The sequence below is a fragment of the Nannobrachium achirus genome (genome assembly GCF_963921795.1).
Source record: "Nannobrachium achirus genome assembly, chromosome: 23".
In the NCBI taxonomy this organism is placed as follows: domain Eukaryota; kingdom Metazoa; phylum Chordata; class Actinopteri; order Myctophiformes; family Myctophidae; genus Nannobrachium; species Nannobrachium achirus.
In genome coordinates, this window is record NC_137830.1 from 40,115,386 (window position 1) to 40,140,040 (window position 24,655).

The 24,655-nt window shown below is 43.0% G+C and overlaps 1 protein-coding gene across 1 annotated transcript in view; it reads right to left on the reverse strand.

Moving 5' to 3' along the window:
• The window catches only part of ppfia2 (PTPRF interacting protein alpha 2), a gene marked incomplete at both ends in the record, with an annotated part of 259,369 nt that overhangs the window by 77,076 nt on the left and 157,638 nt on the right, over positions 1-24,655 (reverse strand). The window contains 2 exons of the mRNA XM_080754745.1: positions 5,521-5,685; positions 14,748-14,849. Coding sequence (XP_080610871.1) covers positions 5,521-5,685; positions 14,748-14,849 — 267 coding nt within the window. The remainder of the gene's footprint in view (positions 1-5,520; positions 5,686-14,747; positions 14,850-24,655) is intronic.

The window sequence follows — 24,655 nt, forward strand, 5'->3', positions numbered from 1 at the left end:
TAAATCTACCGACTGGGTCGCTAAATTTACCGACTGGGTCGCTAAATCTACCGACTGGGTCGCTAAATCTACCGACTGGGTCGCTAAATCTACCGACTGGGTCGCTTAATTTACCGACTGGGTCGCTAAATCTACCGACTGGGTTGCTAAATCTACCGACTGGGTCGCTAAATTTACCGACTGGGTCGCTAAATCTGCCAAATCTACCAAATCTACCGTCTGGGTCGCTAAATCTACCGACTGGGTCGTTAAATCTACCGACAGGGTCGCTTATCCACCGACCGGGCTGCTAACCCTAACCCTAACCCTAACCCTAACCCAAACCTAACCCTAACCCTAACCCAAACCCTAACCCTAACCGTCGGTAGATTTAGCGACCCAGTCGGTAGATTTAGCAACCCAGTCGGTGATTTAGCGACCCAGTCGGTAGATTTAGCAACCCAGTCGGTGATTTAGCAACCCAGTCGGTAGATTTAGCAACCCAGTCGGTAGATTTAGCAACCCAGTCGGTGATTTAGCAACCCAGTCGGTAGATTTAGCGACCCAGTCGGTGATTTAGCAACCCAGTCGGTGATTTAGCGACCCAGTCGGTAGATTTAGCGACCCAGTCGGTAGATTTAGCGACCCAGTCGGTAGATTTAGCAAACCAGTCGGTGATTTAGCGACCCAGTCGGTAGATTTAGCAACCCAGTCGGTAGATTTAGCAACCCAGTCGGTGATTTAGCAACCCAGTCGGTAGATTTAGCAACCCAGTCGGTGATTTAGCAACCCAGTCGGTAGATTTAGCGACCTGGTCGGTATTAGCGACCAGTCGGTAGATTTAGCAACCCAGTCGGTGATTTAGCAACCCAGTCGGTAGATTTAGCGACCCAGTCGGTAGATTTAGCAACCCAGTCGGTAGATTTAGCAACCCAGTCGGTAGATTTAGCAACCCAGTCGGTAGATTTACCGACCCAGTTGGTAGATTTAGCAACCCAGTCGGTGGATTTAGCAACCCAGTCGGTAGATTTAGCAACCCAGTCGGTGGATTTAGCGACCCAGTCGGTAGATTTAGCGACCCAGTCGGTAGATTTAGCGACCCAGTCGGTAGATTTAGCAACCCAGTCGGTGAAAACTACCGACCAGGTTGCAACCCAGTTGTAGGTCGCTAAATGATCTCGCTCCTACTGGAGAGGCCTTGCATTAACACTCCTGTCTGTGCTTTGAATCCAAGGCTAAGCTTCTGTTCAGGCGGTATGAGGCTTTTACGGCTTTTAAAGCACTGGTTGTCTGAGAGGACATTCCTGTGTGTTCCTCTGCATCATCAACGAAGAGTGGAGAGCAGAGGGGAATTCATGGCTTGTATGCTTTCTCCTCCATGTTCACATCATTTGCAGTGGTGTAAAGTAAGTAAGTACATTCACTTAAGTACTCTACTTAAGTACAACTTCGAGGTATATGTACTTTACCTGAGTATTTCCAATTTTGAATACCTTTACCTCTACTCCAATACATCTCGGATTCCATTCCATATTGTACTGTTACTCCACTACATTTATTTGAAACCTTTAGTTACTAGTTACTTTGTCGATTTTGATTATTAATACAAAACATACATTAACCACTTCAACTATATACATTTTGGTCAGTTGAAAATAGATGATCTACAAGCTCACAATGTGCATTGTGAGCTTGTAGATCTGCTATTTTCAAAAGATTTATATACATATGAAAACTTGAAATGGGACATTCCGCATAATGAGTACTTATACTTTTTGTACTTTAAGGACATTTTGATACAGTACCAATACTTTTGTACATAACTTTTACTGAAGTACATTTTGAATTCCAGACTTTTACTTGTAAGGCTGCATCCACACCAAAGTACCTATGAGAGTGGATTCCCCATTCCGCCAATGCATTTCAATGGGAATGGAGCTGAATTCATGCCAGTAGAGGAATTCTGCACGCTGCGTCACTGGCTTTGGGACAGAATGTGCTCTGTGCGTTTTTAAGTCAGCCGCACAGCAAAAGAGTATCCGCTGGTGACCATACTTCGGTGTGGGTGCAGCCTAACAGAGCATTTCTACACTGCAGTATTGATACTTTTACTTAAAGCTATACTGTGTAAGTTGCTCAACTAGTGGTCAGAGCTGTATAGCAAACCGCGGTCGCGTCCGCGTCTTTCGGCCGTTTTTCGCCACGGACCGGGCCTCTCGCCACCGCGTCCGCCTGCAGCTCGCCGAGATCTATCTTTAGAGGGGTCCCTGGTTCCTGTACGTTCAGGCATTCCGGAGAAACTGACTCCTTCACCCGAGTATGTTGTCGTTATGTTGAGGCAAGCTACTTCCTGAGAAGTCAGCAAGATGCGCCTGTCATTGGCCGGTAGTGTACCATGTGTTTATGATCGGCGATATGATTGGCCAACGTATACACATGATGCAGATGACGTCATTTTGCCGCGAAATTCTCCCCCCCTCACGGCTCATAGAAAACATATAAAGAAAAGGCTTTAGAAGCTGAAATTAACGGAGTGGGGGGTTCTAAAACTTTAGCGATTTAACAGTTTGGACAATTTTAAGATTTGTTTTATAAAAAAAGTTACATGGTATAACTTTAAGTATAAAATGTGTTTTTCCACTACTGCATATTTGTCATGAAGGAAGCAATGACTTGCAGTGACGCCCTTCTTTGGCCCAATATTATGTTAGATCTCAGGAGAGGCTGATCCTGGATTACAGGCTAGTCCGGGAGCCTCTCCTCAGGACGGCCGTCAGGCCATCAAGCCGACCGGCTAGGGGTGGGCGATATGGCGATAATTATCGTCTCGGCGATACAGCTTTGCCACGATAGGCCATTTCAGAATATCGTTTCTCTCGTGATACAAACAGTCATTTAGAAAAGGCTCTGGATACAGCGAGTGCATGTTCCATGAGTCGCAGCTCTATTGCTTAATTTATACTTCTATAGTACTGTGGTGTAATTCGCCAAAAAGAACAGATCTACAAGCTATAACGTGTCGCGGCTCAACGTGTCATATAGTTTGAGGATCTGTCCCCTGCTTTCACGGCCCCTCCCCCGTGCAGCACGCAGACAGGCTACAGAGTGTCTACAGCACTGACTGAGTTGTGATTGTGTGCAGGAGCACGGCACAGTGGTCCACGATTTAGTTTCACTTTCACGGGACTTTAGTAAAGCAGTGATGCATGCAGCTTGGCCTGCATTCTTTGAAGCATATTTTTTATAATGGATGCATTAAACTAACAGGACGCAAACTACTTATCCGTCCTGCTATCGCTATCAGCCATCTCACTGCTTGCAAAGCTGAACTGTGCTGGAGTCTCATCCATAGCTGTGTGTTCTGGCAGTATTGATGAGATGATTTAGATCACCTTGTAAATCCATGCATCTGTTTTTATTAACTATAAACAAGTAGCTATTTGCTGCTATTTGTAAAGTGCTTATGTTTTCACCATTGATGCATGCGTGTGTCGTCGCGAATCGCGGTGAAATCGTCGCGTCTATTTTGCGTCTATTTTATCTATTACATAATTGGCTTAGTCATAAAAACCATGCCATTATTGTTAGTAGAAAAGCGAAAAGCTAGGATGCTAATGAGTGAGTAATTCTCTAAAAATAAAGCTTGTATCATAACAAACCTCCTGACTTTGGTTGGTCATAAGGTAATTTGTTTTCCCTCAAGTTTCAATGGTAAGGCATGGGTTGTTGTCAACCTGTGGGTCGAGACCCCCAGAGAGGTCCCGCCAAATTGTTTTGAATATAGCCTATCTACAAGCTCACAACACTCAAAAAACATTTCAAAGGAACCCATAAAACATTTCTGGGACCCATTTGAATGACCTGAACCATCATCACACCAACTAGTAAATATTTTGAGGTAAAAGATGATAATTGTTTAATCAAACATCTGAATGTTATCATTAAAAAAAAACTATCTTTCTATCTGCAGCATAAAAATGAATAGATTATCTATAGAATATCTGTGTGGGTCTAATAAACCAACCATAAGGTAATTTGTTTTCCCTCAAGTTTCAATGGTAAGGCATGGGTTGTTGTCAACCTGTGGGTCGAGACCCCCAGAGAGGTCCCGCCAAATTGTTTTGAATATAGCCGATCTACAAGCTCACAACACTCTGATAACATTTTAAGGGAACCCATAAAACATTTCTGGGACCCATTTGAATGACCTGAACCATCATCACACCAACTAGTAAATATTTTGAGGTAAAAAATGATAATTGTTTAATCAAAAATCTGAATGTTATCATTAAAAAAATCATAGATTAGTCTATCTATCTTTCTATCTGCAGCATACAAATGAATAGATTATCTATAGAATATATGTGAGGGTCTAATAATCATAATAAACCTAAAAACCCGCATAAAACAGTATCGTGATAATATCGTGTATCGTGATACTGCATGAAGCATATCGTGATAATGCTTTTATCCAGTATCGCCCACCCCTACGACCGGCCCATCCTTTATTACATTTCAACAGCACGCAGTTGGGAGACACTTCATAAATGATGGCTTTTTTGTGGGAACGGCTGAATGGATTATATGGTGTCGGCAGTGATAACACAGAGGTCAGCAGTCATAAATCAATAGGCTCTGAGGAGGTGTTCAGGAGGAGAGGTGGGTAACGCCAAAAATTGAATCAATCATGACTATACAAACACAAGGAAGACGACACTTGTAGTGTTGTCACTGGCGCAGCTTTAACAGCATGCATTTATTTAAAGGGGAAGACCACCCATTTTCAATATTGAACTATGTCATTAATATACCTTAGAGGAGTTGTGCGGAAATAGAAAAAAGTTCCCCCCCTTCTGTGTTGCCTAGAACTGGAGGATTGATTTTGGGGTTTGTATTACAAATATGTCTTCCCTGTGTATTTTTGGTTACTTCCTGAAAGCTGAAAGCCTCTGAGTCAAAAGGCCCAATTGAAATACACTGATTTAATGACATCATAAACTCATCCCCTCCCCCTTGTTACCACACAGCAACACTGTGAGTGTGGCTAACTTCAGCTGGGTCACCACCCACCTGACAACCAGGTATAGGCCTACTGTACTTAACTCATCAGATGCCCACGAGGTGGCAACGAGTCAATCTCTTTGATGATCTGGAGGCCCGTTGACACATTTGCCGCATTGTACAGTAAACTATATTGTACTGTAGCTACTGTACCAGGCTACCGCGGTGGTATGCTGTGGCCCACGATTGTTTAAAAACGGTCCTGACTGAAAGAAAATATTGTGAAATAAACAGGACATGCTTGGATTACATTTACTCTGATTACTTTTTTCGCAACGTGCACAGGCAAATTAAATGTTGAATAATTCTGGGCACCTGATGTGTTAATGAACAGGAGGGCAAAAACATAATTCTAACACTTTCTGTACCCTTTTATGGAAATAATAATCATAATACCTGATGATTATGTTGTAGGGGGAAAAAAACAGGGCACCCTGTCTTTAAAATAGGCTTCGGTTACAGTTTGTGTGAAGTCCTTACCTTCTCGTCTAGAGCTTTGTGGTGCTCAAACAGTGACTTGAGGGCTTTGAGGACCTCGACTTCGCTGGACACGCCGGACGGGGACTGGGCCTGCCGCTTGACCACCGTCATGCGCAGGGAGCGCTCATGTCTGGACACCAGGCACTCTAAATGTTCCAGGAGCAGCTGAGGAGAGTCAGATCAGAGTTAGAGTCGTCGTCATCATTGTCCTCAATCCTCATCAGCATCATCTACAACAGTGGTTCTCAAAATATGGGTCAGGACCCCCAAGGGGGGGTCCCCAAATTATTTTGGGGGGGTCCCCAGATGATCAACTTAATGTGCAACATTGTTTTCCTCACTCAACAGTAAACAAACCAAGATAAAGTTTAAGTGTGTAGCACATTTCTAAAGTGACACTTTAAGGACTTTTTAATACCTCTAAATTGACAAATTAAACATTGGCCAAAGTGTCAAATATTAGAGGCAGAAATTGTGAAAATAGCAGATCTACATGCTCACAATGCGAGACGTTGTGAGCATGTAGATCTGCTATTTTCACAATAGAATCGTGATATACGAAATGTAATGCCTCAACTCTTAGTGTTCGTCAGGGTGGGGGGTCCCCTTTTCAAATATGATTATGTTGAGGGTTGTGGCCTGAAAAGGTTGAGAACCATTGATCTACAACACTGTTTCCCAAACAGTTGTCAGACCAATTTCTATGAGTCACGACTTGAGTAAAAATCCCATTTTTCTTTTCCTACATTGAAAAAGATTATTGTTAACATTTTTAAACAAACATATCATTTAAAGAATGTGTCATTTCATTTGGTTTCCCATCAAATTCAGAAGTTAATTGTTACTTGACAGCCTTCCTAGAAATAGTGGTGTCAAAAGCACAGTATTTGTCTTTGAAAATGTACTTCATTACTGTCCACTACTGGTAACCACTTGTACTGTAACTGGAAGAGAGAATGTGATTGACAGCAGAGGCAAACAGCTCTTCAGTAATGTTTCCTACACAGAAGTAATGCATTCATTTATAATCAATTGCATGACACATAAATTAGGCACATAAGACCAGCCAGGTGTTGAATCAGAATATCAGAATTCTTTATTTTGCCAAGTTTGCACATAGCCTACAGTACAAGGAAATTGACAGCAACTAAATATTACATTTGAATGTTAAAATACTGTATTGTACATGTGGAGGTAATATTGTAGCAGAGTTATGACCAGATTGTGGCCATACTGTAGCATAGTTTCATGGGAGAACACAAATGCAAGCCAGCATGCTAGTTTGTGGGCATGAACCGCTGCGGCCACACACTCTCAGCCCTCCCTCCACTTCCTTTGGATGTCATTCATTCAACAGTCTAATCTGGAACAAGCGAGTGATAGTTTTCTGGTAAACAAACTGTGGATGGATAATGCCAGGGACGTGCTGGCCATTGGGAAAAGCGGGACAACTCCCGAAACGGCCGGTTCATTCCCGGCCGCTCCAGGCCGGCCATTAGGAAAGAATTTAAAATAAAATGTCGGCCTTCGTTCCATTTTGGGGGCTTACAAAGTAAATCGTCACTGTCGGGCAGAAACCTCGTATCTCCAAGTTTCGAATTTGTAAATTTTTTCGCAAAGCAAAGCCCTGCTTCATCATACAAGGTGAAAACAGCAGATCTACAAGCACTACAAGTGCTTGGCTGTTTTCACTTGCTTAAATCATTTTTAAAATGATAAATACAAAATAAACGGTTTTGGACATACAAGGTTTCCACCCGACAACGACGAAATATAACTCATGTAATTGGCCCACTGGCTTGTCACTTTGTCACAAATCTTTGAGTAGCAGCAGCAGCGCTATAGAGAGAGATCTCTCTCTATAGCGAGCAATGAGGTCCTCTCCAACTCTTTTTCCCGCATGTCCCTGGATAATGCATACACTACCGTGGTAAACCACGCACGGAGAGTCGATTTCCCACTGGCGTCACCACTGAACCAAAAGGGGTCATTAACAAAACACGCCTGACATGGTCTGGATTCCCCGTCACGTATTATCTTCATAACATGTAACCATTCGAATTAAACGTAGAAGAGCGTGGTTTGCGCGAGAGCAACTGCACAATCTTCGATAGATAACCCCACTAACTTCCAAAACCTGCTGCCCACGAAGACGGCAAATGGTCAAATGGTCTCTTGAAATTCAAACGGCCCCTGTCAGTTGTTTTGCTATAGGGGTTGGGTCATGGCACCTTTCAGAACCCACTCCAGCGCCCGTTGTAACAAAGTGTAGAGCAGTGATATTCAACTGGCGGCCCGTGGGCCAAATCCGGCCCCTGGGGAGCTTTCTTGTGGCCCCATTCCAGATTCCAAATATTAACATGGCGGGAAAAAAAGAAAAGAAAAGAAAAACAGTACGTGGCACATACACTTCAAAGACATTACTACAGTAAAAGTACAGATATCTTACAGATATTTCACTATTGTAAAAGTTTAAATCTTCCATAATAAAATAACTTGGTCAAAGTGTTGCAGTTCACATGTAGAAAGGTATCTGGTCTTAAAATGTATTTAAGTATCAAAAGTAAAAGTGCAATAAGTATCAAAAGTACAGTAAAGACCTTTTTCATTGTACAAAAAAACAAAACAGACAGAAATGCCATTTACTTTTACTACTTCTGTACATCTCAGCACTTTCAAAATGATCTATCTTTTAATTATTGTTTTATTTTAAGTTTATTTTTTCATGTAGACAGGTAGCAACAGATGAGTTTTGAGTGCGGTCCGTTCATCACATGCATCTCCATCCATTAAGCAACTATTTCTGAATTTTGAGAGGATGTTGTCCATTACATCAAAGAAATAATTCTCCATCTGCAGTGCACTGTCCCATCTTCCATCTTCATTCCCTTGAAGGTTTTGTACAGTATGTTTCTTTCATCCTAAATAGCGGTCTGGCCTGAAAGATGGTAGAGCTCTCAACTAATGGAGCCTGTGCTCTCATCAGCTGGGTGCTCAGGCCTCACACATAACCAAAATAGAACAACCCATGTGAACATGTAAACACTTCACATTGCAAGTCTGTCTCCAATATTTTTCATGGTCCATGCCAGGGATCCGTGCATAGAACACACTGAAATATCTACATCCTATTTTTTTAATATTCAAATCAAAGCCTGTGCACTATCAAGGACTGCCACAGACATTATCCTGTGTGCATCAAAATGCATGAATGTAGTATAAAGCAGGCCCTAATAAGTTATATAATGGACACAAGTCCATTGTTGTGTCCTATCAGACCTATAGCACACAACAAACAGGCAAACTGATAACCGTGAACATTTGTCCATTTTTGTTGTAACAGACTTGTGGCCCCTGACTTCAAGTCATTTTAAAAGTGTGGCCCCCTGCCTAATCTAGTTGAATACCCCTGGTGTAGAGGATGGGGACTGAGTCGCGAGAGTAGTGGTGGCCACTAACTGAGCAACTACAAAGCATATGGGCGTTGGTCGAGGCAATGATAAGTAGGACGGGATCCAAGCTACTGTGTGTCTGAACTATTACTGTCCGACACCATAACTTGTGTGAGTTACACAGACTGGGTGGTCTAGAACCAGTGATTCCCAAACTTTTTAGCTTGAGACCCAAAAGAGAAATTAGACGTTTGCCCGGGACCCAAACTAGTGAAAGTTTGTATATTGGCTATTTTTGCTACTTCTTAAATTCAATGTTTTTTGAAAATGTTTTGAAATAATAATAATTAAAAACAAAATGTATACATAAAGGGACCTATAAAAATATGTGTGGGTCATTTGTTGTTTGTGGGTCTTGGACCTTTTTTTCTCTTTTTTTTTTTCCAAAATAAGAAAACATAATAATAAAACTAAAATGTTCAAAAGAACTTTATAAATGACAAAAATGAAAGCAGTTTCATGAATAAAAACAAACATTTAAGTAGTGAAAATAGCACATTTACTGTACAAGCTTACAACACGTCGTATAGCAACATGTCGTGAGCTTGTAGATCAACTATTTTCACTACAGTAGTTTGGTTCCCAGGGAGACACAACATTTCTAATTTGCGTCTCGGGCAAAATAAATTGAGAACCACCGCTCTATACTACTGGTTTTCAACATGGGGTCTGGCTAAACGAAATGAGTTTAGGAAACAAAACACATACGGGTCTGTAACTCTAAAGGGGAGCACACACCGGCTGCGGATGGCATGCGGACATTTTCACCACACGGCAACGCCAGGAAAATAGAAAATTGCCGTATCGGCCGGTGTGGGTACTTACTACTTACTTACTGCCCTTTATGCCGGCTGGCATGTAGGGCAGCAACAAAGGATCTCCACTCCTGTCGGTTGTGGGCCAGCGTCTTTATAGAGCCCCAGGTGTGATGCAGGGTCTTCAGCTCTCCCTCCACTGTCCTACGCCAGGTGATTTTGGGCCGGCCTCTCTTATGTTTGCCGTCTGGTGTCCAGTGAAGGGCAGTTTGGGTGATGTTATCCTGCTCTCTACGGATTACATGCCCAATCCATTTCCACCGCCTTCTCATGAGGATGGTAGCCATGTTGTCCTGTTTGCACAGGCTAAGAAGGTGGTGATTGGAGATGGTTTGGGGCCAGAATATTCGTTGTATTTTCCGTAGGCTTTTGGTGTGGAACGTTGATAGTTTGTGAAGATCATTCTCTGTTGTTCTCCAACATTCAGATCCATATAGCAGGGTAGACAGGACACAGCTCTGGTACAGTCTCAGCTTGGTGTTGGTGCTGTACTGGGCCGACTTCCAGACGTTGTTAAGTCTCTGTAAGGTGTTTCTTGCCTTGCTGAGTCTGTTTGTGATGTCACTGTCTGCACCTCCATCATGACTGACAACACTGCCTAAGTATGTGAAATGATCTGTTGTGGGTAGGTTTGATCCGTCTATTTGTATTGGTGAGGGGTTTGGGATGTTCAGGGTCATCAGCTCTGTCTTCTTCTGGTTGATCTTCAGACCAATTTGCTTTGCAAAGGTGTTTAGGCGACATGTTTTCTCTTGCAACTGCTGGTGTGTGTGCGAGAACAAGGCCAGGTCATCTGCAAAGTCGAGATCTTCCAATTGTGTGAAGAGAGTCCATCTGATGCCTCGCGGTTTGTCTTCGGTGGTTCTTCTCATCACTGCGAAACTGTGTTGACTATTTCCAATTTGGCATATGAAATTGTTATAGAAGCTGTTGATGAGAAGGACAAGTTGTTTTGGAATCCCATATGCACGTAGTATTTTCCATAAGCTGTCTCTATGAATACTATCGAATGCCTTCTCGAAATCCACAAAGTTGATATACAGTAATAAATAATGTGTCTGTTTTGACGCGCGCCGTCCGCAGCCGGTGTGTGTCCCCCTTAAGAGTGTACAAATGGAACCAAATGGTGTGGTCAAATGGGGGTCCGAGGTTGAGAATCCCTGGTCAAGACTTTGACTCAGAATAAAAGCAAGGAACAGTCCCAATCTCTCCCACTTCTGCTAAACTGCTCCATCTCTCGGAAACCTTGTATGTCCGAAACTGTTAGTATTTGATAAACATCTTTGAAATTGTGAAAATAGACGATCGGATCTACAAGCTTGTAGATCTGTTGTTATCACTACTTTTGTGCGACTGTGATGAATTAGTAGGGCATACATTTATGAAAAGAAACATAAACAAGGTTGACATAAGGAGATGTGAGGTTTCTGCCTGAAAGCACCAATATGCACGTTATTTACCTGTGGCACTGGTCCAAGGGTATCTTACAGAGCTAGCATAGCGTCACACAGACATCAGTTAGCTCTGCAAACCACTGACTGCATACAGGCCTTAATTATAAATTAAAAACTAAAATCTAAAAACAAACTTAATTAACGTCTGTCATGCAATTGCTCCATGGATCATTCAAGATGATAATGAAGTGAGAGTAGTGTGAAAATTACTTGTTCTTGCTTGCTTCTCTCTCTCTCCCTCTCCCTCTCCCTCTCCCTCTCCACCTCAATATATTGCTATACAAATCCATCAGTATGAGTAAAGAAAAGACAAGTCTTATCTGTCAACGGCACTTTTCAGTTTACCAGCTGCAAGTCTCTTTTTCATGAAATAATTTATTATTAAAAGATGGAGGTACAGTACAAAAGATTCAGCTCCATCACTTCATAGACGGGTCCCCTAATGTTTCTGGTTTCCGCCCCCGGGAGCTTTAGGTGGACTAAAGAACAAACCCATTTGGTCTTAGCTTCACAGTTGAGCAGCCATCCATGTTTGAGTAAATGGAAAAGTGTTCAGCCAAAATATTTGGAGCTAATGAGGTATGTTTTTGTCATTGGACACAGACGGTGCATGCATTTGCTTCAGTGCACGCGGAGCTTAAAAATGTACCCCGCAGACTTCTTAAGATTACCCAAGACGGGGAGTTAGTCTGCTGCAGTGTTGCTGTTGCTTTGCTTAAGCCAAGTGAGTCATGCAAATTATGTCACAAACAGTGAAAAGGGACAATTAAAAATCTTTGAATGCAGAATCTAAGGCCCAACTGTGCTTGGGTCCATATAATAATCAATTTGAGCATATCTTGCTGTAGGTCTTCCTCTACCTAGAGCAGTGGTTAGTTACCAACGTTTTTTTTCCTTGGAACCCTAACCCTAATCCTAACCCTTCTTACATCTGACAAAAGCTAGCTAACCACTTAAGTGGCAAGCCATGTTCTCACACGACGAATAGTAAAAATAGCATCTACTGTACAAGCTGCAGTTTTTTGAATAAATGTTTTCTGTATGACAAGTTGAACTGATCACAAAGTTATGATTTTGTGCAACTTAAAAATGTGGACTACCTCCAAACAGACAAGACCCCCGGCCCTGTGATCTTTGGCGCCCAGACCCCAGGTTGGAAATTGTCCAAAACACTGTCAAGTTTGTCTCCCTCTCCAGAGCGTTCATTATCATCATTAGGGCTGTCATCTGTCACGATTACATTTTACATGACGATTAATTGTCACTGAAATAATTGCGATTAACGATTTAATTGTGTTTTTGTCGTTGACAATGACATTCCTGTTTGGCTTTTAGGCTTTGAAGTTGCACATGGTAGATATGACACCTAACCGAAATTACTGACATATTTGACAACTTTACACTTAAAAAAGAACATTGATAGTGGAAATAGCCGATCTACAAGCTGCGACGCGTTGTGAGCTTGTAGATCTGCTATTTCCACTATTTTTGATCATTTTTCAACATGGAAACGATTATGATGATTATGAAAAATAATCGCGATTATGTCAAATAATTGCGATTAGACGATTATGTAATAATTGTGACAGCCCTAATTATCATATACCCATTCTCGTGCATACGTAGTTGAAGGGCACTGCCACTGCAAGAATAGGGCCCTGCACAGAATGCATGCACCATTAGGGATGTGCAGAAAATGTCAGAGAGGCAGGGGCAGAAGTTTCTAAAAGGGCCTTTTGGTGAAAATATTGAAAACAGCAGACCTCCAAGATCACAGCGTGGCGCGCTGCGACGCGTTGTGAGCTTGGAGGTCGGCTATTTTCGGTGCTTGATACCAAAATGAAATAAACATAATCAAGTCAATACTGGAGATCAGGGCAGGAAATTCACGGCGGCCACGACGGCCATGGCCGTCGTTGCCCCTCTCTTTGGCCGTGTGCCCCTCGAAAAATGACATGCCCAAACGGCCACAGTGGCCGTGGTGCCCTGGCGCCCACAGCAGTCCATTAACTGCTTTTTACCGTTTTTTCCTCTGCGCGATTTTCCAGTCATTACGGTAACAGCAGTGCGTGGTTGGTTTGAGCTGCGCACATGACCAGTAGTAGATTCCATTTACGCTCGTAGTAGCAGCATAGCAGCCACCGCATAGTGGAGCCGACGGAGTCCCGCGACACAGTGTTTATACAAGTTACAACACAAAAACATCACCGGGCTAAACGGGAGTTTTATCTAACGCAGCCTGTTGAATAAATCCGAATGTGCGAACGAATGCCTTCAAACGGAGCTCTGCTGAGCTCAGGACAACAACCATGCCATACAAGGGAACCAAAAGCTAATCTTTCCACGAGAGGCTGAGCTGTCAGAAAGTACATTATTGTTGAGAAAGGGATCACTCCGCGAACGGGAGGGAGGAGTTTGTGTGCGTGTGTGCGTGCGTGCACATGGCCAGTGGTGGAAAAAGTACTCAAATGTTTTACTCAAGTAAAAGTATCAATAGCCTACTGCAATGTAGAAAGTCCTCAAATTCAAAATATACTTGAGTAAAAGTACAAAAGTATTGGTATCAAAATGTACTTAAAGTACCAAAAGTAAAAGTACAACATGTTTGAAAATAGCAGATCTACAAGCTCACAACGCATAGTTATGCGACACATCTTGGGCTTGTAGATCTGCTATTTTTTCTACAAGCTTGATTATTTTCAAATAGCCTAAATAGGGCTAAAGTGGTTCATGTATGTTTAATAATATTATAATTTATATATGCAAAGTAACTGGTAACTAAAGATTTCAAATAATTGTAGTGGAGTAAAAGTACAATATTTGGAGCCGAGATGTAGTGGAGTAGAAGTAACTCAAGTAAGTGTTAGAAATACTCAAAATTACAATAAACAATTAAGTACAATACTTAAGTAAATGTACTTGGTTACTTTAAACCACTGCACATGGCAAAACAGAAATAAACAGGTTCTTGATATTTATTTAATTGAAAGGTATTACATTAAACCTTAACGTTTAAGCTAAATTAATTATGACTGTGGCGTGGACTTAAAATCATTGTTTTAATGATGGCCTTCCTGCCCTGGCACTTGGCCTTTGTGCCCTCAAAAATTTGACAACACCAAAGGCCAATTGGCCTTGCCCCTAAACTGACGAAATTCTAGGCCTGCTGGAGATATTGCGTAATGGCATGGATTTCTACACAGAGAGGGCAATTCATTCAACATAAGATGCTGCATGCAAGTTCAGGATAGTTTGGAAGATTCTCTTGAATGCTGCCTTCAAGTATGGCATGGAAAGGGGGGGGGGGCATTTGCATTTCTTTAACCGTAGTAAAAACTGCATTCATGGTCTGGAGAGGGCACTTTTTACAGACAGATAAAAGGGCAGGGGCTCAAGCCCCCTTTGGTGTCAGTGTGTGCACGTGCCTGTGCACCATCCAGCATTTGTGTCTGTAGTACATGCAGTGTATGAGCATGCACGCAGCAGTACGTTGGAGCTCCACTCACCCTTGTGTTGTTCCTTTCTGCCTTCAGCTCAGAGATCTCTTCCTCCTTCTCCAATAGGTTCTCCCGACAGGCGTTAAGCTCCTTCGTCAGAGCCGCAAACTCCTGGTAAACGACAAGATATACGCAGAAGAAAGGTCAGAAACATGCAGCTGTGGTATGTGGCAGAGATATGCAAGCAGAAGGACAGGTCCGTGTCTGAAACACACAAGACATCCATGGTGCTTGGCAGAGAGAGAGCCTAGTAAACCAGGGCGCTGAGGGCAGACGTTGATTGGCTCTTCCACTTTTAGGATTTTGCAAAACGGCCACCCAGCGCTTGGGGCCAGACTTGTCTGCAGAAGATGCATGATAATGTGAATCACGCAACTTGACCAGATAGTCATCATTCAAAACACATTCTCATTTACAATGGTGGCCTGGTAAAAGCAAGGCCACTTGAGGGAGAAAAGGGTCAAACATTAGACTGTATGACAGTCAGCAACATTTCTCCGATATCCAAAACAGAGCTGACTTTAGAGATATACAATTGCCTTTTGCATTTCGTTAAACCGAACGCCTAACTATCAATTATTTAGCTAGGAAGCCTGTGTGGAACCCCCTCAAGGACTCTCGGGGGTCCCTGGACCCCCAGTTGAGAACCACTGCTGCAGCGGTCCTAGTGGACTTATACATCAGCCAGGGCTGATAGGACCACACATCACACTGGCTATAAATGCACCATAACGACTCACACGTGGCACGAGGGAGAGGATCTGATGAGAAGGATGGAGGCCATTTCTCCTACACAGTAACAGGCAGGGGTGTCACACCAAACTCTGGGCCCTGGGTGCTGTAACTATTGAAAAATACCAGATATACAAGCTCACAGCGCTGCAAGCTTGTAGATCTGGTATTTTTGAAAGATCGTGAATATTGAATATTTCTTGAAAAACCTATGTTTCTATGTCAGTGGTGCTCAAACATTTTCATGTGAAGGACCCCCAAAATTATATGTATTTGGCCACGGACCCCCCCATCTGAAAATATTTAGTTCAAGGGACCCCCCAGAAGCAAAAAGAGTTACAAATGTTCGCTTAAAAAATACATATATTCAAAGATTTGCACACATTTTCAAGACTTTTCAAAAATAGCAGACCTACAAGCTCGCAGCGCGGCACTCGGTGCCGCGCTGTGAGCTTGTAGATCTGCTGTTTTTCCATAGCTAAAGTATAAAATAATTCCAGGCCCCTCCACCTTGGGCCCTAGGAACTCATTCCCACTTTTCGCCCCCTTGTGACGCCCCTGGTAACAGGGGAAGTTGACTCAGCATGTGATTTGCAGCCGGCAACCCGAGTTAATAACGATAGTAAGGTTGCTAGAGTATAAAAAGGTTTTAGCCTCGTCACATAAAACAGCGTAAGTACTCCCCTACGGGTGTTTACAAACGGTAAAACAACAATTGAAGTGAAGCAGTCTTAACCTTTGGGGCCACAAAGGCAGAACATGATTATGCTTCATCTGAATGTCTCATTTTGTGCACGCACCCGCTATAGGCATTTGTTTTTGCCTCTTTGTATGGCTCTCTCCGTCTACAGTGCTTATCCTGGATACGGATAATAACAACAGGACTTAAATACCACTGAGCTAATGTACCAATTACAACCAGAGGGTTGAGCCGACTTCCTCCCTGATCCACCATTTGCCTCCAGATGTTCACTGGACCAAACAAAACAAGGAAAGAGAGTGTCCTGTGTAAAAGGAGCCAGCAATGGTTGACTTTCAATGAAAGTCTCTTAACCAATCATACTGTACTTAGGTGACAGGGAGCTCTACACTAAAGTACCAGTAAATATGCTAGTATTTCCCCAAATCTCTTCACCGAAAATCTACAAGCTCATGTGAGCTTTTAGATCAGAATGTTCGCCCCAGAATAGTCTGGGTAGGATTCAAGTGGTTAAGGTTTTTCCGTCATGGACAACATCATTTTGTTATTCAAAAAAATAAGCACACTATTGACTGGCGAGAAGAAGCGACCGTCAGGTCATGCTAAAACAGAGCTTCTAAATATGGCTGGCTGTTGTATTACACGCAGTTCAATGGACCCCAGTGAGTCTGTGTGTGTTGCCACTCGTCTTCTACTTTCGGGGGAATTGTTGTGTATAACACGCAGTTTCAAGGCTCAGTCAGCTGTGGCGATCCTCTCGCAGTTGTACAACACACAGTCTGTGTGTGTCTGTTTGCGCTGCCAAATTGTGAGAGCCAATCAGCGACGCGCCACAGACCCACGTGAGTGAGTGTTACACCAATACAACTTTTTTTTGTGAGCTGCCTTCATGGATGGAATGGGAGGGAGGAACTGAAGTCAATAGGTAACGAAATGTTGTGTATTAGCGTGACAAAGGACGTGACTCACAAACGGACATGAGGTGGATGTTTTCATACTAACTGCGACCTGCGAACAATGTGCATACTAGGTATCTTTCTCTTTATCAGATCATGACTTTGTGCCTATCATACAGTCTGTTCCTGTCCTTCCTTGTCTAACATAGGCTCCATCAATCATGTCTCACATCTTCCAGCTACAGTATGTGACCTCAAATGATCAGTGCAACAAATGTATATTCTCTGTACAGTACTGTATGTATGTGTTTAATAAACTTCAGAACATGATGTGCGATACTGCCTTGTGTCTTGTTCTCCGGGGCCAGCTAGCTGCTTGCTTAACAGAGAAGTAACTCAACTGCAGGACCGCTCACCACCTACCTCTAACGCAAGAAAACCTAACAAACCCAAGCTGGATGACTGCACGACACCCTATGACTGTAGCACAATCACTAGCTCTCTGCAGCTCGATTGGGTAAACGCCAACTGTCAAAATGTTATCCACAGAGAGAGAAATGGCGGTGGCCTATAGAGTCAGAGAACATTTTTAAACACTGCAACTCCCTAAAGGCCACACTGTCAGTGTCTGGACAGATCGTTATGGTCCCCGGTCAGAACAAAATCCCATAAAACATGGCGACTTCCACAACTTCCTTTGAATTGCCCCCCTAAACAAATTGACAACTAGCTTTTCATCACAGTGGGCTTGGGCAATGGTTCTCAACCTGTGGGTCGGGACAGATGATTGAACTTCATGTGCAACATTGTTTTCTCTCTCAGCAGTAAACACACCAACATAAAGTTTAAGTGTATAGAGGGTATCTGCACATTTCTAATGTGACAATTTAAGGACTATTGGAAAAATTGTCAAATATTAGAGGCAGAAATTGTGAAAATAGTTGTGAGGCGTGGTGAGCATGTAGGTCTGCAATTTTCACAATTGAACCGTGTCATACAAAATGTAATGCCTCAACTCTTAGTGCTCATCAGGGTGGGTGGGTGGGGGGGGGGGGCAGTTAAAATATGATTATTTTGGGGGTCGCGGCCTGAAAAGGTTGAGAACCACTGGGCTAGGGCATTAATCAAAAAGTCGACAACAGACTCCATTATTACACAAGTTGACTCCCACCAGGGAAAGTCGAAAGTCAACATTTGAGGGGAAAAGAATCGTATTCTTTCTACCATTATTTTTGCTGTGTGTGTGTGTGTGTGTGTGTGTGTGTGTGTGTGTGTGTGTGTGTGTGTGTGTGTGTGTGTGTGTGTACAGCATTCAAACAGTAGGATCGCTTAAGCTGGCCATACACTAGCCGATAATCGGGCCCGACTGAATCGGGTAGAATTAAACACTACAGGATCATTTTTTCAGATTATTTTACCAGATAATCTAAACGGACTCAGACTAGCCGTTTTGAACAGTCGGGCGCTCCGCACGCTACAGGATTCTATCCCGATTGAGTCGGGCTCGCACACAGCAATAATAAATAATATAATGAATACAAGATGCCACGGGGGGTGTTCTGAGTGCTGTGCTTTGCAACACGCACGCACACGCACATACAAACACATGACGTTATCCACTGACTCAACACACAACACCGCCTCACGCAACGAAAAAAAAAGCTTCAATATGGAAGTTGTGTCCTATTTTGACGATATGAGTTCACTTGACACGTTTCATGTACATCCAACTCTGACATCCCCTCTCTCTCCTGCGCTAAAGCACCGCTCCGTCCTTCTCATGGCTGATGGTGCCTGATTTATGATTAGTCGTATGACTGTGTAGCGCACCCAGAACAAGATCTCCAAGACCAAACTGTGTCTGTCCCGTGCCACGTTGTAAGCTTGTAGATCAGGATGGGCGTGTACTTCTTTGACTCCTAGAGATGGGATTTATGGTCCTTTGAAGTGAACCGGATCTCTGGGATCCGTTCCTTTCAAAGAGCCGTTCAAAAGACTGGCTCATTAGTTACTTTGTAGATTTTGATTATAATTACAAATAACTTCAACCCTATATACATTTATTTCTGCCATATATAGGTAGGCCTACATACCTGCCATTTGTTGCATTGTGAGCTTGTAGATCGGCTATTTTCAAAAGATTTTTCTACATTTTATTTATTGGAAAATCTGTGAAACAGGACATTCTGCCTACTTTCTACTATTGGTACTCTGTAGGCTACATTAATTAAATGTTGAATGATACCAATACGTTTGTACTTTTACTCAAGTATATTAGCATTACAAAAACCTCTACTTGTGGCAGAGTATTTCCACATTGATTGCAGTAGGCTATTTTCCCACCACTGTTCATTAGAAAGGAACGGCTCCCTACTGCGAACCGGATCCCATCGTTCGTCCCACCTACTTGCAAGGGATGTGTGCTGGTCGCAGTCTTTCTTCTGTTTGTTTGATATGCGCTGCCGTTGAGTTTTAATTTAAATCCCAATCATTCATGATACAACCTGATGGACGGACGGACGCTATGAAAAGTGTGTCTGTGTGCGGGCGCGCGCGCGCGCGTGTGTGTGTGTGTGTGTGTGTGTGAGAGAGGCAGAGGCCGGGAGAGGTGGAGAGAAAAAAAAAAGAGATGGATCTGTCACTCAGTCAGATGTATGCTCAGAGACTTGCATCTATCAGCGGCTGCTGTACCTTTTCTCTCAGTCCCCTGCTGCTCTTCCAGTCTTCCAGACCAGTACTGATCCAGGAAAATATCAAACATGTTTGAAAAGAGTCGGGCTACCCCCGATCGTCCTCCGAGCCACTCGGCTGGGCACCGAGTGGATCTGTGAGACCTCACGCTAGACGACGTTCATGCCCGATTGTCGGGCCCGTTTCAGTCGGTGGCAGCCCGATTGTCGGGGGGGTAATTAAATAGCCCGATTATCGGCTAGTGTGCGGCCAGCTTTAGTGTCAGGATTCTCTCCTTTTCCAACTGTGCTTTGTCAATGGAATGAAGCACACTAGCACAGGGAGTTTTCATTCAGCCATTAATTAACTAATCTATAATATTAACATCAAAACAAAATCCTTATTATGAAAGAAAGGATTGCTTTAGGCTATTCTATGAAGTCCAGCGGTAATTTTCTGGTTTTGTCCCTCGTTCCTCCCCCCTCCCTCCCCCCATCGTTTGACGATGACGTCATCAAACAATAAAGTCGACTTCAACGCAACTTTTTACTGAGTCGATTCGACTTGCAAAAATCACAAGTCGTTAATGCCCTACTGTTTTAGCACAATTCCTAATATACGCGACACTGAATTATTCAAGCCTTTGAAAATTCAACAAATGAACGCATGTTCATTCGCTGATGTTATTTTACTGCATCTGGCAAGGGAATGACATGTAAGTCTGTACAATCTGCCCAGATCCTGAGCTCATAAATAACCTGGATGATGGGGGAATAACACCGAATGTCTGCATCCACTACAGTGGAAATTTGAGCTAGCGAGCTGAGAGAGAGAGAGAGAGAGAGAGAGAGAGAGAGAGAGAGAGAGAGAGAGAGAGAGAGAGAGAGAGAGAGAGAGAGAGAGAGAGAGAGATTGTATTGTATTGTGTACACTTCTGCTTTGGCAATGTAAACGTATGTGTTCTCATGCCAATAAAGCCCTTTGAATTGAATTGAATTGAATTGAGAGAGAGAGGAAATCCTTTACAACCTCAGAGAAAACAATAAAAGTGCACACACCATGCTGGCATGAGAGATCATTGTCAATGAGTCATTCAGGTTAGACTTTTCACATACAGAAACACTTTACAGCGCGTGCACACGCACACACACACACACACACACACACACACACACACACACACACACACACACACACACACACACACACACACACACACACACACACACACACACACACACACACACACACACACACACACACACACACACACACACACACACACACACACCTTCTCTCCTGCACAAAGACGTTAACAAAAAAACGAGGCCAACTCAAAATGTTGCCAGCTGTGAACTGAACAATGCCACCTGAGGTGTCTGCCAGTTGCCACTCAAGATGCAGCATATGATAATTAAAAGGTGTTGATCACTGCTTGGGCTCTGGATAGCAGAACGAGAAGGCGGGCCAAGCCACACCATGCACAGCGTGAACTGTGTTGTCCTACACAATGGGCGGACTGTGTCTCCCCTGTGCATTGTGTCTATAAAGTCTTCTCCAAATATGTGAAAAGCACCAGATGGGAGGGACCAACCAGAGACTCTAAAAACAAATGTGTTTAATTCACAATTCAGCATGTGTGGGGCAACTACTCATCCCTTGGGTTTCGAGATGATGACCACAATTATACCAGAAAGACTCCCTAATCGGGAGATAAGCGAAAGTCAGGTCGCATACACAAACTTTAGAAGGCAATCGTAGCCAATCAGGAGGGAATATGGGAAATGGGACAGATCCATGTTGCTGATGCTGACATGACTTTAGAGGTACTGCGTACCACTTTGCGTGATTTTAGGGCAAATCTGTAGGAGCAGTGTCCAAAAATGTGTTTTGCAAAAATCGGCCTGATGGTGGCGCTAGAAGAGGGCCATGTGAGAAATGAGGGGTGTGTGTGCAAAGTTTGGCATGGATAGGGGCAACAGTGCCGGAGATAAGAGTAGGGCAACAGTGTGACGTGACGGACAGACTGCCCCGTCGGTTGTGGTCGCAATAAACATAATCCAAACAAAACATGGATTCGCACAAAGTTGCACCTATTAACTCATTTAGTGCTCCTGAAATTAACGGATTATAAAGTCCACGATGCCACCCTCAGGCTGCATTCACTCCCGTTATCTTATTTTGAAGGCCAGAAGTCCACAGCGTAAACACTTCCGGTCTGACGTCATCGCGTCCTGCGCCGGAACCGATCGTTGTTTACGTGGTGTCATGGCGGATCGGCTCGGAGCTTTTCTCCATGTGCTTTATAAGCGAGCATCTGCCTCCATCTTCGCTTCTAAAGTGTAGTTTTGAGATAATGGACATTAAAGATGAGATCCCCCGTCCACCTCAATGTTATGGGATGACTATTTTGTGCTTGTGGAGCCGGGATGATGAGAAATCAGCGACGGATTTCGGCTCCGGACCTTCCGCCATTGTATCCGGTAATATAACCGCCGTTACAGTAATATATTACTTTTCACGAGTATACTCGGGATTGGCACTCCGGGTACTCGAGTACTTTTCACGAGTCTTCTCGGGATTGGCACTTTAAGAGCGAGTTAAGAGCTACAATCTATTTTTGTTTGTTTCACTGGGGAATGTAAACAGACCCGCACCGCATGACATAACTTCCCTTAAACGCAGCACTTCCGGAACAACGCACATCCACCCACAGGCAAGGTCGTGCCCAGGGTGGGTGGTGACCCAGCTGAAATTAGCCACACCCACAGCTTTTGCTGAATGGAAAAAAAGGAGAGGGGATGATTTTATGATGTCATTAAAGCGGTGTATTTCAATTGGGCCTTTTGACTCAGAGGCTTTCAGCTTTTCAGGAAGTAACCAAAAACATTTGCATATTATAACCACACCTGGGGGTCTATTAGAGTAATGTTAACTCCATAGACAAGTACAAAACAGAAAAAAGGACTAAAATATGGCCTATGACCTCGCTGGATGAATGCCCACGTCTGTTTATTATTTGTCCATACCCTAAAACTAACCGTAAAAAAAACGACAGAAATTATTTTAAAGTTGGACAATTGCAATCCATATTTACAATGTGCCGAAACATTCCAAAAGCGGTTTTCGCCGTGCGACATCTTCGTACGATGGGAAATTATAAGCATTAGCTACAGTATGAACAACTGGACCCTGTAGAGAAGAAGCCCCTCAGGCTCCCCAACCCCCCTGTCCCCTCATTATTACCTGGGCAAACTGCATATCACTGCAATATGTCATGCAGTGTGTGTGTGTGTGTGTGTGTGTGTGTGTGTGTGTGTGTGTGTGTGTGTGTGTGTACCAGTGAACTCTAATTGAAATGGTGGCCATCCTCCCAGTGTAAACCACAGGAGTTGGATTATTATTGTTATTTTGTTGTGTGTGTGTGCGCTATTGTACGGGGGTCAGGCTAATGAACATGGATTCAGACATTATTGTTATTTTGTTGTGTGTGTGTGCGCTATTGTACGGGGGTCAGGCTAATGAACATGCCCATACTTAACTCATTGAGTGCCTATCCCGAATTAGTTCGGGATATATTATCGTATCACAGAGTGCCTATCCCGAACAAGTTCGGGATATAAAAAAAAAAAAAAAAAAAAAGATTTTTTTTTTTTTTGAAATTTTTTTTTTTGAAATATTTTTTTTTTTTTTGGACCCCATCAAATCTGGTGAACATGATTTCAATCGCGATTTTGCATGTTCCACCCCCATACAACCCCATCTAACATACAGGGCAGCCATTTTTGGTTACATTACATGTAAAACATAAGGGCGATTATCTCAAGAATGCCTGAACGGATTTCCAATCGGATTTTTTTGTTTGAAAGCTGTGAACAAACTGCACAAATCCACTCCAATGCAATCCAAAAAAAAATGGATTTTTTTAGAGCTCATTCTTCTCTGTTTTTTTCCCATGCATGAGGTGTGCAAGGTTTAATCATGGCTAAGTTGACGAAAATAAGGCTTCTAAAATGCTTGGTAGCCAATAGCTAACTTCAAGCTAACTTCATCCTCTTCCTGTACATGCAGTCATGCACAAAGGAAAGTGTTCAGGCAAGTCATGGCTGCAGGGCTTCTGCATATACCAGCATATCTCTATGGGATTTTCTCTGGCCACTGGGCGCCCTCTAGTGGTGAAAGGGGTGGCACTAAATGAGTTAATTGTGTATCAGTGTCAGAGACAATGTATTTGACCGCTGAACCCCATCTCAAAATATTTTGTTCCAGGGACCTGTCCCCCAGAAGCAAAGATTTACAAAAGTTTGCTTAAAGGGATATTTCACTTTCAAAAAAACTTTTGGTAATTTTATCATCTAATCAGGCTTTTATGAATACCCTGAACAGTTTTTAATTAGCTTGATTGAATATTTAGATATTTGATGTAAATGTTACCAGGCCCTCCAGGCCCAGGGCCTCTCCCCACACACACCCATTGTAACTTCAAACTTCATTTTAACCATGGGTTAGGGTTAGGGTTAGATTCATTAAAAACACCCATTATTTTTTCTGGTGACACATACTACCCTCCTAATATGTGAGCAGGCCGTGTTTTTTCGATAGGGTTAGGGTTAGGGTTTAATAATTTTTTTTTGTATTTCATTTTTTCCATTTTCCCAAATAATTATTAAAAATAAATGAAAAAAGTTATCGAAAAAACACGGCCTGCTCACGTATTAGGAGGGTAGTATGAGTCATTAGAAAAAATAATGAGTGTTTTTAATGAATCTATCATGGTTAAAATGGAGTTTGAAGTTACAATGGGTGTGTATGCGGAGAGAGGCCCTTCCACTGCTCCCTGTTGAAAGTGGAATAGCCCTTTAATGTTCATGATTTTTCAAAAATAGCAGATCTACAAGCTCGCAGCGCGGCACTCGGTG